Here is a 12,588-nt window from a genome sequence, read left to right as displayed (position 1 = left end):
GGAGGGGTGGAGAGGGTAGGGGGCGGGGGCAGGGGGGGGAATACATGCAGATAGACAAATTTGAGCTGACTGGTAGTTTTCAGCATCTACAAATTTCTTCACAATCAGGATATACCGTATATCGCTCTAATTACACAATGCCCAGTTTGTTCCTGTGACCTCTCAGCTTGAAGATACAATTTGGAGTTAATATGGCATGCTGGTTCATTGGTGTGGAAAGTTAAAGAACTCTATTGGTTAGTCCTCATTATTTCATTTCCCTCTGTTGTTTTGGTCTGTCTGTTTTGTGCTTTTCCCATAAATAGCCATTGTTTTGTGGACCTCTTTCTCTTATAGAAGGGTTCGAGTGCAGGTTTTACCAAATCAAACTATTATTTGTTTGTTTTAGGCCTACTCAATTTCTCGTAATATTCTAAACTTGAGTATTCCATCCCCTCCCCTTCCCCAACCCAACACTCCCTCCCCTCCCTTCCCTCCTCCCATCCCCTCCCTACCCCAACCCTCTCTCCTCTCCCTTCCTCCCACTCCCCTCCCCATCCCAACTCTGAACTTCTCCTCCCTTCCCTACCTCTCTCGAAACCTTCTCTCCCTTCCCCTCCCATCCTTGACCCACCTTTCCCCTACCTTCCTCTCCCTTCTCCTCCTTTCCCCTCTCATCCCCAGCATTGACCACACTACGGGGTGGAGATTCTGTAGAAGACGAGGTAGAAGAAATCCAGCATGAGATGGCGGCAGATGAGGAGACGGTAAGATCTTTTGATTCGCAAATTGTCCCATAAACACTGGCTTTATATATAAACAAAAATAGCATACTTTTAAAGACAGTAACCTCTTCATTTCTGAGACTTTTCCATCTATGTGGGTACAGAAAAGATAAAGTGGCTGCTCAATTGTCTCCAGCATTATATTTTAGTAATTGTCCATTTACCTCTCGACATTATTTTAGTTATAGACTACTTGTCTCCAGTGTTCATACAGCATTATTTTTCCCCACTTGTCTCCAGTGTTTGATACAATGTTATTTTTATAGATGTGTCGCGACACAGTGGAATCAGGCGCTCATCAATTTTTGGGCATGTGCACTTATTGGTTTAACTTTAAAGATTGTTAATTAGTCTATCTTTTGATGAAAAAATATCCATCTCTCTTTAATAGAAGTTGAGACGTTTGCTATTTAAGGAAGTGGGGTTTTCCTAGTTTCACAAGTAAAATTAGTTTCACAATGGGCGTCAAAGTTGGTGATTTCCATAGTTATAGATCTCTTGGAAATGAAAATTTACTTTTTTTGTGCCTTTCATGATTGCTTTTCAGTAAAATCCTCACTTAATGTGTTTTTAAATTGACATTAAAGGTAAAGAGCTAAAAAAACAAAAATTTGATAAAAATTGCCAAACTAGCGGAGAAATGCTGATGTCTTTGATCTCGTTCTTTTGACGAGCGCTTGATTTCATCATGATGCCTGTGAAAGAATAAATAATAACTGCATTTATATAACACATATCCGCACTCTACAGGATGCTTTACGTACTTACAACTATTATACTATTATGTACTCTCTATTTGTCTCCAGGTGTCGATCATACAGCTGTTCAGACTGCCCTCATTGCGCACCCCGATAATCATTGGAATTGTGATGCAGCTGTCCCAACAGTTATCAGGAATCAACGGGGTGAGTCGAGATATTGCTCTAGTTTGTTGCTTTACTGAGTGAGATGTTCAAAACCAGCTTCTGTAGTACAATGGGTGAGCTTGTCACAATGGCATACAGAAGTCATGAGTTTGATTCTTAAGTGGGAAAGTCTAAATTCATGAAGTATATCTGTCCCTGAGGTTTTATGCACCCTGTATAATTTAACAAAATTTGATCATTTTTTGCATAATTTCTGATTATTTTCCTTTATTATTCTTTGTTAAAATTAACTGAATAGCATAATTTCAAATTTTTGGGATCAGTTTGCATAATTTCAGAATTTTTTTTGCATGAAGCCACGGGGACAGGTGTATCTATCTGTCAGCTAGGATGTTGTGTCACTGTCAGTTCAGGTCGACTCCTGTTTGGCAAAGATGAAGCGGCTTGTTTCCTACTAAAGTATGTCAAATGTGTCGATGGGGGCAAATAACATTCACAGTCAGTTACAATCCTGAAACTTCCAGCTGCTCAGTTTTTGGGGACTGTGCCCTCCTGTTCATGAATCCACCTGTACATGTATTTTAATGTCATCACTTCTGTAGAAGCGGTTGGTTGGAAGGCAGTACTGGTTGGTCATACATCTTTTCTTTCCCTCTGTTGTTTCTGGCTGTTTATCTTTGTTTTCCCTGCAGAAAGTGGCTATGAACATGTCGATGTTCTTCTCTTTTCTCTCACACATTAAACCGAACTTACGAAACTGATTTCAGTTAACACTTTTGAACATGCGCTAACAGTGTAAAATGTTCCCAGAGAATAGCTTTCGGACTTACCAAACTTGATGATTACACAGCTCCCAGGGTTTCTACTGGTTTTCTGAAACATATTTGAAAAGAAGTCTTTACCAGTAAAGATATTGCTATAACTGATACAAAATAAGAGCAACATGTTCCTTGTAACACCATACAATATCCAGGGCCAAATCAAGACGCCTGATAAGAAAAGCAAGACCTTTATTTTCCCTTAATAGCTTTTCTTAACCAAAGTAGTAACTCTACCTGTGTAGATTATGGAGACAATCAACAGATACAGCTACTTCAGAACAATATTATGAGACAGGTGCAGTTGAGTATCCATTTGGGGGGATTATGTGCAAAAGATCTTTGCGAAAGCTTTTTCAATAGAAGGGACATCACTCCTGCAACACTTACTAATTTAACAAGGTTATAGATTTATTTCCCTTACCAGTATGAAACCAAGGTAAAGTACACTGCTTCTTTCGCGTCTTTATTCTTCTTTTCCAAGACCTTGAAGTAGCCAAGACAGTAGAGGGTTTGTTTGACTCCCTAAAAGTAAGTTTATCTTTAGTGACGGTCGTACAGTTGTTGGTTGGTTTAATTATTTCTCACAGTAGTTTTCTTTTTGACGATTTCGTTTAGGCGTTGTATTTGTGGCCCTTACAAGCAGGGAATGAGCAGCCTGCCTCCTAAAATATCTAAATTTGTGTTCAAAATATCTACAATTACAAATAATTATATATTTTTCAGGTGTTTTTCTACTCTACGAGTCTGTTTGAGGAGGCTGGCATGTCTGAAACTGATGCCAAATATACGACCAGTGCAGTGGGAGCAGTTATGGTCACTATGACTTTAATAACGGTACCTTTGATTGACCGCCTGGGTCGTAGGACTCTTCACCTGGCTGGGCTGGGCGGCATGGCAGTGTTCAGTGTGCTCATCACTATCTCGCTGGCTTTGGAGGTTAGTAGGATTGTTTGTCTTTCTGTCTGTTTGTCTTTCTGTCTGTCTCCTTCTCTCTCTCTCTCTCTCATTCTCACTCTGTTTTGTCTCTCTGTTTGTTTCTCTCTATTTCTCTCTCTCTCTCTCTCTCTCTCTCTCTCTCTCTCTCTCTCTCCCTCTCTCTCTCCCTCTTTCTCTCTCTGTCTGTTTCTTTTTCTTTCTCTCTCTCCATCTACTTATCTTTCTCTCCGCTACACTGTCACTCTCTTTCTCCTCTCTCTCTCTTTCATTCTCTTTCTCTCTCGCTCTTGCTCTCTGTCTCTCTCTTATTCTCCCTCTTTCTTCTTTGCATGTATATGCATGTGTGTATGAGTGTTTCTTTTTTTTAATTCTGTTTTTCTTGGGGTGGGAGAATGATTAGCTCTGACTTTTTTTTTATTAATGATTTATCCAGTTAAAATGTTTACTTCTTAGGACTTGCATATTTTGATAAAGCCTTTTTACTGACTCACTGGTGGTTTCTGCTCCCTTTCCCCTCCCTTCCCCCTCCCTTTCCCCTCCCACTCCTCCCCACTTTGTCCACTCTCCCTCCTCCCCCACCCTCTTACCCCCTTTCTCCCATCTAATCCTCCTGACCTTCCCTACCCACTTACTCCCTCTCTCCCACCCTCTCCTCCCCACCTTCCCTATTCCCCCCTTCGCCCACCCCTCTTCCTCATCCACTTTCTCTCATGACCACAGGACCAGGTCTCCTGGTTTGATGTAGTCACCATACCAGTCATGTTGCTTTACGTCGTGTTCTTCGCCCTGGGACCCGGTAAGTGGACCACACTACTTAATGTGGTGGAATTTAGCACCGGCCAATTATTGAGCATATCGAGTTATTAGTATCATCTTAAAGCTTGTTCATTTGTCTTGCTTTTGGTGAAAAAAAATCCATCTATCTTGAATAGAAGTCGAGATATTTGTGACTGAAGGATGTGGAGGTCACCTGGTTTCAGATGTAAAATTAGCAAGAAAAATGGCCATCAAAGTTTGATGACTTCTATAGCTTGAGAGTCCTTGGAAACTGAAAATTTACATTTCTTGTGCCTTAAAAAAATGCCAATATCTTCAATTTCATCACTTTGGCGATGACTTGATTTCACCACGATGCCTCACATATTTATTTGTGACGCAGGGTGGTGAAATCAAGCGCTCGTCGAAATACAGAAATCGGAGAAACAGGTATTTTTCCGCAATTCTGGATATTTTTTTGGAATTTTTATTTTTTAGCTCAACCTCTTTTATGTCCATATTAAAACACATATACGTGTGAATTTTACTGAAAAACATTGATTACAGGCAAAAAATATTTCATTTTTCTCTTTTCAAGGACTCTTTAGCTATTGGAGTTACAAAACTCTGGCAGCCATTTTCTCTCTAATTTCACTAATTTCACCACTGAAACTAGGCCACCTCACTTCCTTCAATCGCAAATATCTTGAGTTCTATTCAAGATAGATGGGTATTTATTTCATTGATAGCAAATAAATCAGCTTTCAGACGACACAAATAATTCCACATGCCCAAAAATTGACGAGCGCCTGATTCCACCTCGTCGTGACTCTTTTACTTGAATGTTTTGACTGCTCAGTGTAAAACTCCGTCATACGTCACTTTTCACAATGGCAGAGTCATACATTCAGCTGTCTATTTGTTTTTAGGACTTTTGGCTCGTTACAAAGGCTTTGAACATTTTGATCTCGCTAAAAAAATAGAAGGCAAACGAGGCATAGTAGACCCAAAGAAACTTGTTTGGAAAACCTGACAAAATGGGTGATGGGGAAACATCAGGATAATATCCACTTTTTAGAGCACCTGAGCAGAGAAATGAATGGAGAACAATGATTGCTGATGTCTTTTTCAGATCTGCTACTTTATGATGATGATTTGCTTGAATGGGGCGTTTTTGTTATTGCTGTGTTTGTTTCTTTCTTTTTTTCCGCCGGCTCAGAGATAGAAGTGAATATCCGCGTTCCTTGTTTGGAGCAAGATAGATTTTTAAACATGGTGTACTAGACAACTCTTGGACATAAACATGTCAAGAACTGCGACTGTGGCAAAACTACAGAGCGGATTGGTTTTATATTTACAGGCATGATGCAATATCATTTGAATACCTTCTTTATGATATTTTTTTTACATTTTTGGCCAAAATGGACATGATCACTTCTGGCTTTCTGCCCCCATATTGTTTGCTAGCTTTTCAAAATGTTTTGTTTGAGATAATTTGTTATTATTACTATTTATTATTGTTATTATTATCATTATAATTATTATCATTTTTGTTATTATTGTTATTATTACTAACATCCCCATTTTTCCCAGGTTCCATCCCATGGCTGATTGTGGCTGAGTTGTTCTCCCACAGTGCGCGGCCAGCTGCCATGTCCGTCTGTACGCTGGTCAACTGGCTGTTCAGCTTTATTGTGGGATTTGTGTTTCCCTCTATACAGGTACAATACACAACACAGCACTTCACACATTACTTCATGACTGAAAAGTGCAACACACTACAGGAGGCAACATAATAGTTAACACAATACGAAAGAACACAACACACAGCACAGCACACTAAAGAATATAACACAACAAGACTTACAGCACAAAATATACAACAAACACAACTCACGTCACGGCAAAAACACAACACAGCAAAGCACAACACGCCACCACAACACAATTGCGCACACCACTCGACCCCATGCAAAACAGTGCACAAGCATCACACCACAAAACTCATTACTGAGCTCATGACCCATCACAACACACAGACACTCCTCACATACCTCACAACACAACACAACACGCCGACATGCCACACAACTCAACACAGCGTACCACACAGCGTACCAAACAGTACAATAAACCAACTTGTCATACAACACAACACACAACAACATAACTCATTGTATAAATCCAACAGGTCACTCGACACAACACAGAACTCGACACACAACTCACACTGTCCAAGGATACTGAACTGGAAGGAAAAAGGATACAGACAACACTCAGATTCATACCCAGGGTGTTCATGTGTTTTTCAACCATCTGCAGAAAACACGCAGCATTGTGTTTCTCCTCCCCCCAACTCCTAACCCCCACCTGCCCCCCACTAGTATTTTCTTGAAGCAAACACAAAACACAAACCTCCCGATTATCACATATCAAATGACAACCCCTCCCCCTCAATCCTTAAAAGATCTAAACTGTTTTAACCCCCTCCCCCCCCCCCCCCAGACACATTTTGGATCATTAGAAGGCCACCTGCCTGTCAGGGTCAATTTGGGGCTGTGAAGTAGATAATACCTGGATACCTGATGGTGTCATCTCTGACTCTGAGGTTGGCATGTAATGACTCTCTATCTTTCACGGTTGCGAGCTGCCGTTGCACATTCTGCCATATCTATATATTCTGCCAGTCCGTGTTTTTATGTTGTCCATCCAAGTTACTCTTTGTCTTCCCCTGGCTCTTCTGCCCCACATCCGTAATATTATGACACAAAGACACGAGATACGAGATAAAATCAAAAGAGACTTGCCCACCTGGGATTCAAACTAGTATCTTTTGTGCACAACAACGCAGATCCTAGACATTACATTTTCTGATAAAGTAACAGATAATGACAGACTGGCAGACAATAGCTTTTCATAAAAATGAATACAGTTGAACCTGCTCCAACACCCGCCTGTCCGAGACAATCACCTGTACAAACTTCTATTTCCCACTTCGCCCCCTTGCTTGTTTTTTTACGATATTATGATGACATTGTCCAAGACATCCTCCTGCCTGAGAAAACCCTTTTTCCATTTGACAGTAGTTGAATGACTGGGGTAATTTCATTAATATCAACTTACATACCTGTCTTCTTCTTATCTACAGGAGGGTCTTCAGGACTACACGTTTCTGCCCTTTACAGTTCTCCTTGTGTTGTTCTTCATATTCACATTTTTCAAAGTTCCGGAGACCAAAGGAAAGACCTTCAAAGAAGTTGCAGCCATTTGGGAAGCTAACGGAGACACGACCTTATCAACGGGGGCGGGGCTCAAGTACTTGGGTAATGACATCCCGGCCAATGGCAATGGGACAGTCGACGAAGGAGACAAGGATAAGTCAAGTCCAGGCTATGGAACCACAAATCTGGCATACTCAAATGATGCATAGGGCCAGAATTGGAGGGACAAAGGGACTTCAAGGATGCCTGATTAGTAACATTTTTTTTACATGTTGTGCAAAACAAATGGGAACACCACAATTCATATACACCAATTATAATCATTCAGGGTCAGATTTCATGGTCTCTTGATACGAGAATAAGCTATGTATGTTCATATATCATACTTTTCTGCTTTAAGAAAACAGCCAAAAACTTTCACTCTATGGTGCTATTTCTTCAACTCGTGAGCAAAGATCCTAACCAGAAGATAAGAGGGGTATTTTTCTATGATCTGTAAACAGCGTACAGATTATGTGATTGGGAAGTTCATTTTTAAAATTTGCATCCACATCTTAATCAGAAGATACGATGCGCTCTATATTATTGTTCAAAGAAAATCTTTAAAATGCTCAACAACAGTAAGTAAAATCTTAACCACCATATATTTTGAATAACCATCTGTTCACATAATGTTTACATGATCTAACTGTTTTGATGGCGACTTTAAATGACTTCACTTACTAACATTGATTTACAAATCCTGAGCAATGAATTGTTTTCCTGAAAACTATTCTGTTTTGATTGGATTTGGGGATCCAACCCTGGGATTTGATCTAAATGTTGATATGGCCTTGCTTCCAGACCTCTCCTATGAGGATGACGAACTTGAACGTTTTGAGAACTTTGTTCGCATATTCGAGACATTTAGGGAATAGGAAGTAGAAGAAAAGCCAGCCAGGATCAGACAACTCTAATTGGTATAGCAGATTTGAAAAGAGAGACTACACATGTGTGTATGTATGTATATATTATAATATACAATTTGCTGCAAAAGTGAGAATTTATTTTTTTTATGTGTTCTCTCTATATAAAATATAAATGAAACGCAAGTATATCATACAAAATATCGAGGGATACAGTGCATTTTGAAACAAACAAATAATTTTCAAGACAATTCTTATCATAATGTCATGGAGTGGATGGAGTTTTTAAAATTATGATAATGATAGAGATTGATGTCGAAGGCTAATTGATGAGGCATTTTCTTGAGCTCTCAGAGGTCAAAGGCTTTCGGAGAGTTTCTGCCTCAATCATTTTGCTAAGAATTCCTTGGCCAGTCCTGTTTTTATTACCCTATTAGATCCTTCTTTAATCTTAGACATCCAGTCCACTGAACAAAAACAGAAAAAATGACACTTCATTAAATATTACTATCTATGTGTGTGGCCTGAGAAGCACCTGTTTAGTCAGACATTGAGTAAATAAGTTGATAGTTTAAAATAGAGAATCGAGTGTTGAATAAATACTGTGTAAAGTGTTGAGATGACTGGAGAAGCCCTCAAGAAGCAACACAGCTTTTGAGCCATTATACAAAAACAAGTATTTGAGAAAGGATTCTTCTAAGTTCTACGTTTCTGCTAGCCTCAATAACATCCTCTTTTCAAATAACTTTTTATAAGATGCGAAGAAGCCAAATCAAACTGACATTCTTCTAGTGTGTGCTTCAGAAATGGTCAAATCAATGGAATTTTTTTTTAAGAATTTCGTTTCCATCCAGAAATCACAAATTGTTTTAACATTTTTTTTTGGGGGGGGGGGGGGCAGCCGTTTACTCGAAACAGCACTGCCGACTCTTTAGATTCGTCCCCAGGCTCACACACATGATAATATTATGCCACATTTTAGTGCACCAAATGAATCTGTGTATAAACAACCAAAAATTCAACTGCGCAGTAAACGTAGACACACAATGACATGTACATTCAAATTTGACTAAACTACGTTGCTTTCAATAATCTTGTTCTGTTGTACTGAATCTCTCAGATTAACTTCGTCACCATCATTCATCATTGTCTAATGTTAAAATACACGGTTTGAAGCCTGACAGCAACCGAAAATACTTCTTCTCTAGAATTGTTTCTGTTCACTTCCTTTCATGTTCTCAAGTCATGTTTAGTCATTCTGCTTTCATCTCCATCCTCCACCCTCCTCTGTGCTCTTCTCTCCTTTACTCCCGACTTCTTTCTACAGCTAATACTTGCCCCTTCTTACTGCTGTCTTCTAGCCACACCCTGAATCTTCTCAGGGTAGGCCAAAAATCTTGGAGGTCCCATTCGCAATTTACTCACATTGAAGATCCCTTGGTTTGAGTTTTTGAGTAAAGAGAAGCACATTGACACAATTACGGTCTTTTATTGCTGGGAAAAAGTAAGACAGACAGACAGAAACAACAGAGGGAAAGTAAAGAAGTAGGGCCTACCAGCAGCGCCGTCCAACCACCTTAAATCGATATGAATAAGCTTCAGCTGTCACCTGGGAAAATTTTAAGTTTCTACCAAAATGACAATACTGTAGTCAATATAACCTATTCTTTGCCATATCGACAGACCAAAGGGCTAGAACCCAAATGGCCGCTGGATCGGAAAAGTAAAGTAAATTAAAGTAAAGTAGTCAATATAAAAACAGTTAGAGTGCCTTTAAAAATGGAATTTTGCTGCCTGAAGGCAAGGGGCCCTACTAAATAGGGAAAATGGTCACATACCCAAAAATCAGTCGCATTGCAAGTTGAAGAACCAGGAGTCGACTACCCCTGAGATCTAGCAGGGGAACGCATAAAAGAAGAAGGAGAGGAGAATTTTTTTTTAAACAGTTTATTTCGAGCAGTATTTTATGTTTAGTTCTTCTAAATCTGTTGCTATCTTTAGAGGATGAGTAAGACTATAGCGCCAATCAGGGAGTCTTATCTACTCCTCAACTTAATTGATTTTCAGTTTTTTAGAAAATTTGACTTTCTGCAATGTTGAATGATGGCGATGACATGTAATATATCTCTCAGTAATCAACAGATTTCTATATTTATTGTTTCAAGTATTTGGACCTGAACATATATATTTGCATTTCTGTATGCTTGTTTCTATATTCATTCAAATCTCTAGGAATATCAAAGCTGTGCAACTTGTGTGTTCAGAGACTGGATGGTTATAGTAGCTTATAACATGTATATATTTGTATTTACTTTTGGTTCCTTATGGGGCTTATTCAGTTCTACTTATTCCATTCACTAACGGGCACAGTGTGGTTCTTTCTATGACGAGAATTCTGGCCTTTCTTACTGCTGAGTAAACCCTGATCTTAATACTGTTTATTATTGCTGGGTTTTTTTTGTTGCTGCTGCTGCTATTGTTTGTTTGTTGTTGTCGTTGTTGCTGTTGTGGATATTGTTGTTAATGTTGTTTTTGTTTTTTATTTTTGTTGATAACTTTTTGGTAGTAGTTTTCCCTTTTTCAAGGGATGGATTTTTTTTAAGAGTTCAGTGTTTGTCTTTTTTCTTTCTTTCTTTCTTTTTGGTTCGTTCTTTCTTTTTTTCTTTTTCGGAAGGAGGGATCATAATGTTGTTTGTATTTTCCGTTGTCAAAATTCACATCCATCTACAATTATTATTGAAACCTGTATGGATTGCTGCTGTGTCTTCTGTGCTAATTAAATTTTGTCTTTTTAATGCTTTTCAAATGATAGCCTATGTTGATTCTGCTTGTGTTTTTAATGTTACTTGTAATCTGTACATATTTACTTAACGTAAGCTTGTTTTCGTATGAACTGATGTGTGTGTATCTGTGCGTAAGTATGTGTGTGTGTCAATGTGTGTCAATGTATGTGTGTGTATGTGTGTTTGTGTCTTTGTGTGTGTGTGTATGTGTGTGTGTGTGTGTATGTGTGTGTGTGTGTGTGTGTGTGTGTGTGTGTGTGTGTGTGTGTGTGTGTAAAAATAGTATGCCTACTCTTTATTTTAATTTAAGAAAAACGTCATAATTCTTTCTTCAAAGGTTTGTAGAAACACAACATCATAGGTCACCGAGGGGTCAAAATGAGATTGCTGCTATGGAAAACACAGAGGCTGTACCCTGCTTTTAGCAGAAAATGTGAACTTGGAACAACCAATTCCAATATTCATCAATAGAAGGTTGATAAGAAGTCTTTATTATCTTGAAAAGCCTACAACTCGACGTGATGGCATTCAAGTACACATCGGGTGACCCACTGTTATTCCTTAGAACGTCCACTGTGGTGTACATGATGGTATGATTATGAAGCAGTTGTGAAAGCTTCGACGTCGCACGCAATTATAGACCCGCGTTTGATTTCCGGGTGGGGAAGAATTTCTTTTGAATTTCTCAAACGCACCATATAACGGTACAAGAGGGAGGATAATATATATAAAGCAATGTGAGTACCGTACCTCCGTCGGTCTTTCTGCTGGGATGTTTTATCCCTCACTGCCCGGGATGTCCCTGACAGATAGAGTCAAAGCCGGCCTCCTAAATATGATCTGGACAGTCGTGTTGAAATACCTATACATTTTACAAGCTGTACTGCGTTTCAGACATACGTAGCCGATCAAGATTCTTATTCGTGCCATGAAGAAAAATATCTATTACCTTCGGGTGAAAGCGGCTGTGGTAGATGTTTGCGCTATGGGGCAGGGGCTTTTGCCATTAAAATGAAAACTGCTGGCGTTTGTAGTGTCGTCACCCTCGACCAGAAGAAATTGGTTCAATTCTACTGTTGGGAGGGATTTATGAAATATTTCCATCTGTCCGTTAGGAAATTGTATCCCTCTCAGCCCAGATTGGTCCTGAAGACAGGGTCGACGCAGCCCGCCATTCCAAATGATTTAAATTGCGTTGATGGTGACATAAAAGCATCAACAATTATTTTGATTTAATTTTGCAAAACTTTAAGTAAATTCTTAAGCAACACGATTCACGCCAAGGCCAAAATGATTGTAGCGTAATGATTAGGCTCTTGGCCGTTGCACACTGAAGGCATGATGAGGTCGATTGTGGGGTGGAGAAGACTGTGTCATCGAGTATCTCCAACGTTTAGCTTGGACGTTGTGGCCCATACGGCTAGGGTTAGGTTTGCGCCCCTATTGAAACAGGTCAAATTTTAATCATTTTGGATGTAAAAATAAGTGTATCGGTTTAACGCCCCTATCAACACTAAAAGGTTATTTAAAAGGCGG

General features: G+C 39.3%; 1 protein-coding gene across 1 annotated transcript in view; it reads left to right on the top strand.

The window, feature by feature from the left end:
* LOC101854183 (solute carrier family 2, facilitated glucose transporter member 1) overlaps nucleotides 1-11,080 on the top strand; it is a gene marked incomplete in the record, with an annotated part of 49,150 nt that extends 38,070 nt beyond the window's left edge. The window contains 6 exon segments of the mRNA XM_005102863.3: nucleotides 664-746; nucleotides 1,571-1,669; nucleotides 3,175-3,387; nucleotides 4,108-4,183; nucleotides 5,737-5,864; nucleotides 7,292-11,080. Coding sequence (XP_005102920.2) covers nucleotides 664-746; nucleotides 1,571-1,669; nucleotides 3,175-3,387; nucleotides 4,108-4,183; nucleotides 5,737-5,864; nucleotides 7,292-7,573 — 881 coding nt within the window.
* Nucleotides 11,081-12,588: the final 1,508 nt, after the last annotated feature.

Source organism: Aplysia californica, unplaced genomic scaffold, assembly GCF_000002075.1.
Source record: "Aplysia californica isolate F4 #8 unplaced genomic scaffold, AplCal3.0 scaffold00345, whole genome shotgun sequence".
NCBI classification, from domain to species: domain Eukaryota; kingdom Metazoa; phylum Mollusca; class Gastropoda; order Aplysiida; family Aplysiidae; genus Aplysia; species Aplysia californica.
Note: the sequence above shows the minus strand (reverse complement) of the source record. Positions and strands in the feature narration are given on the sequence as shown.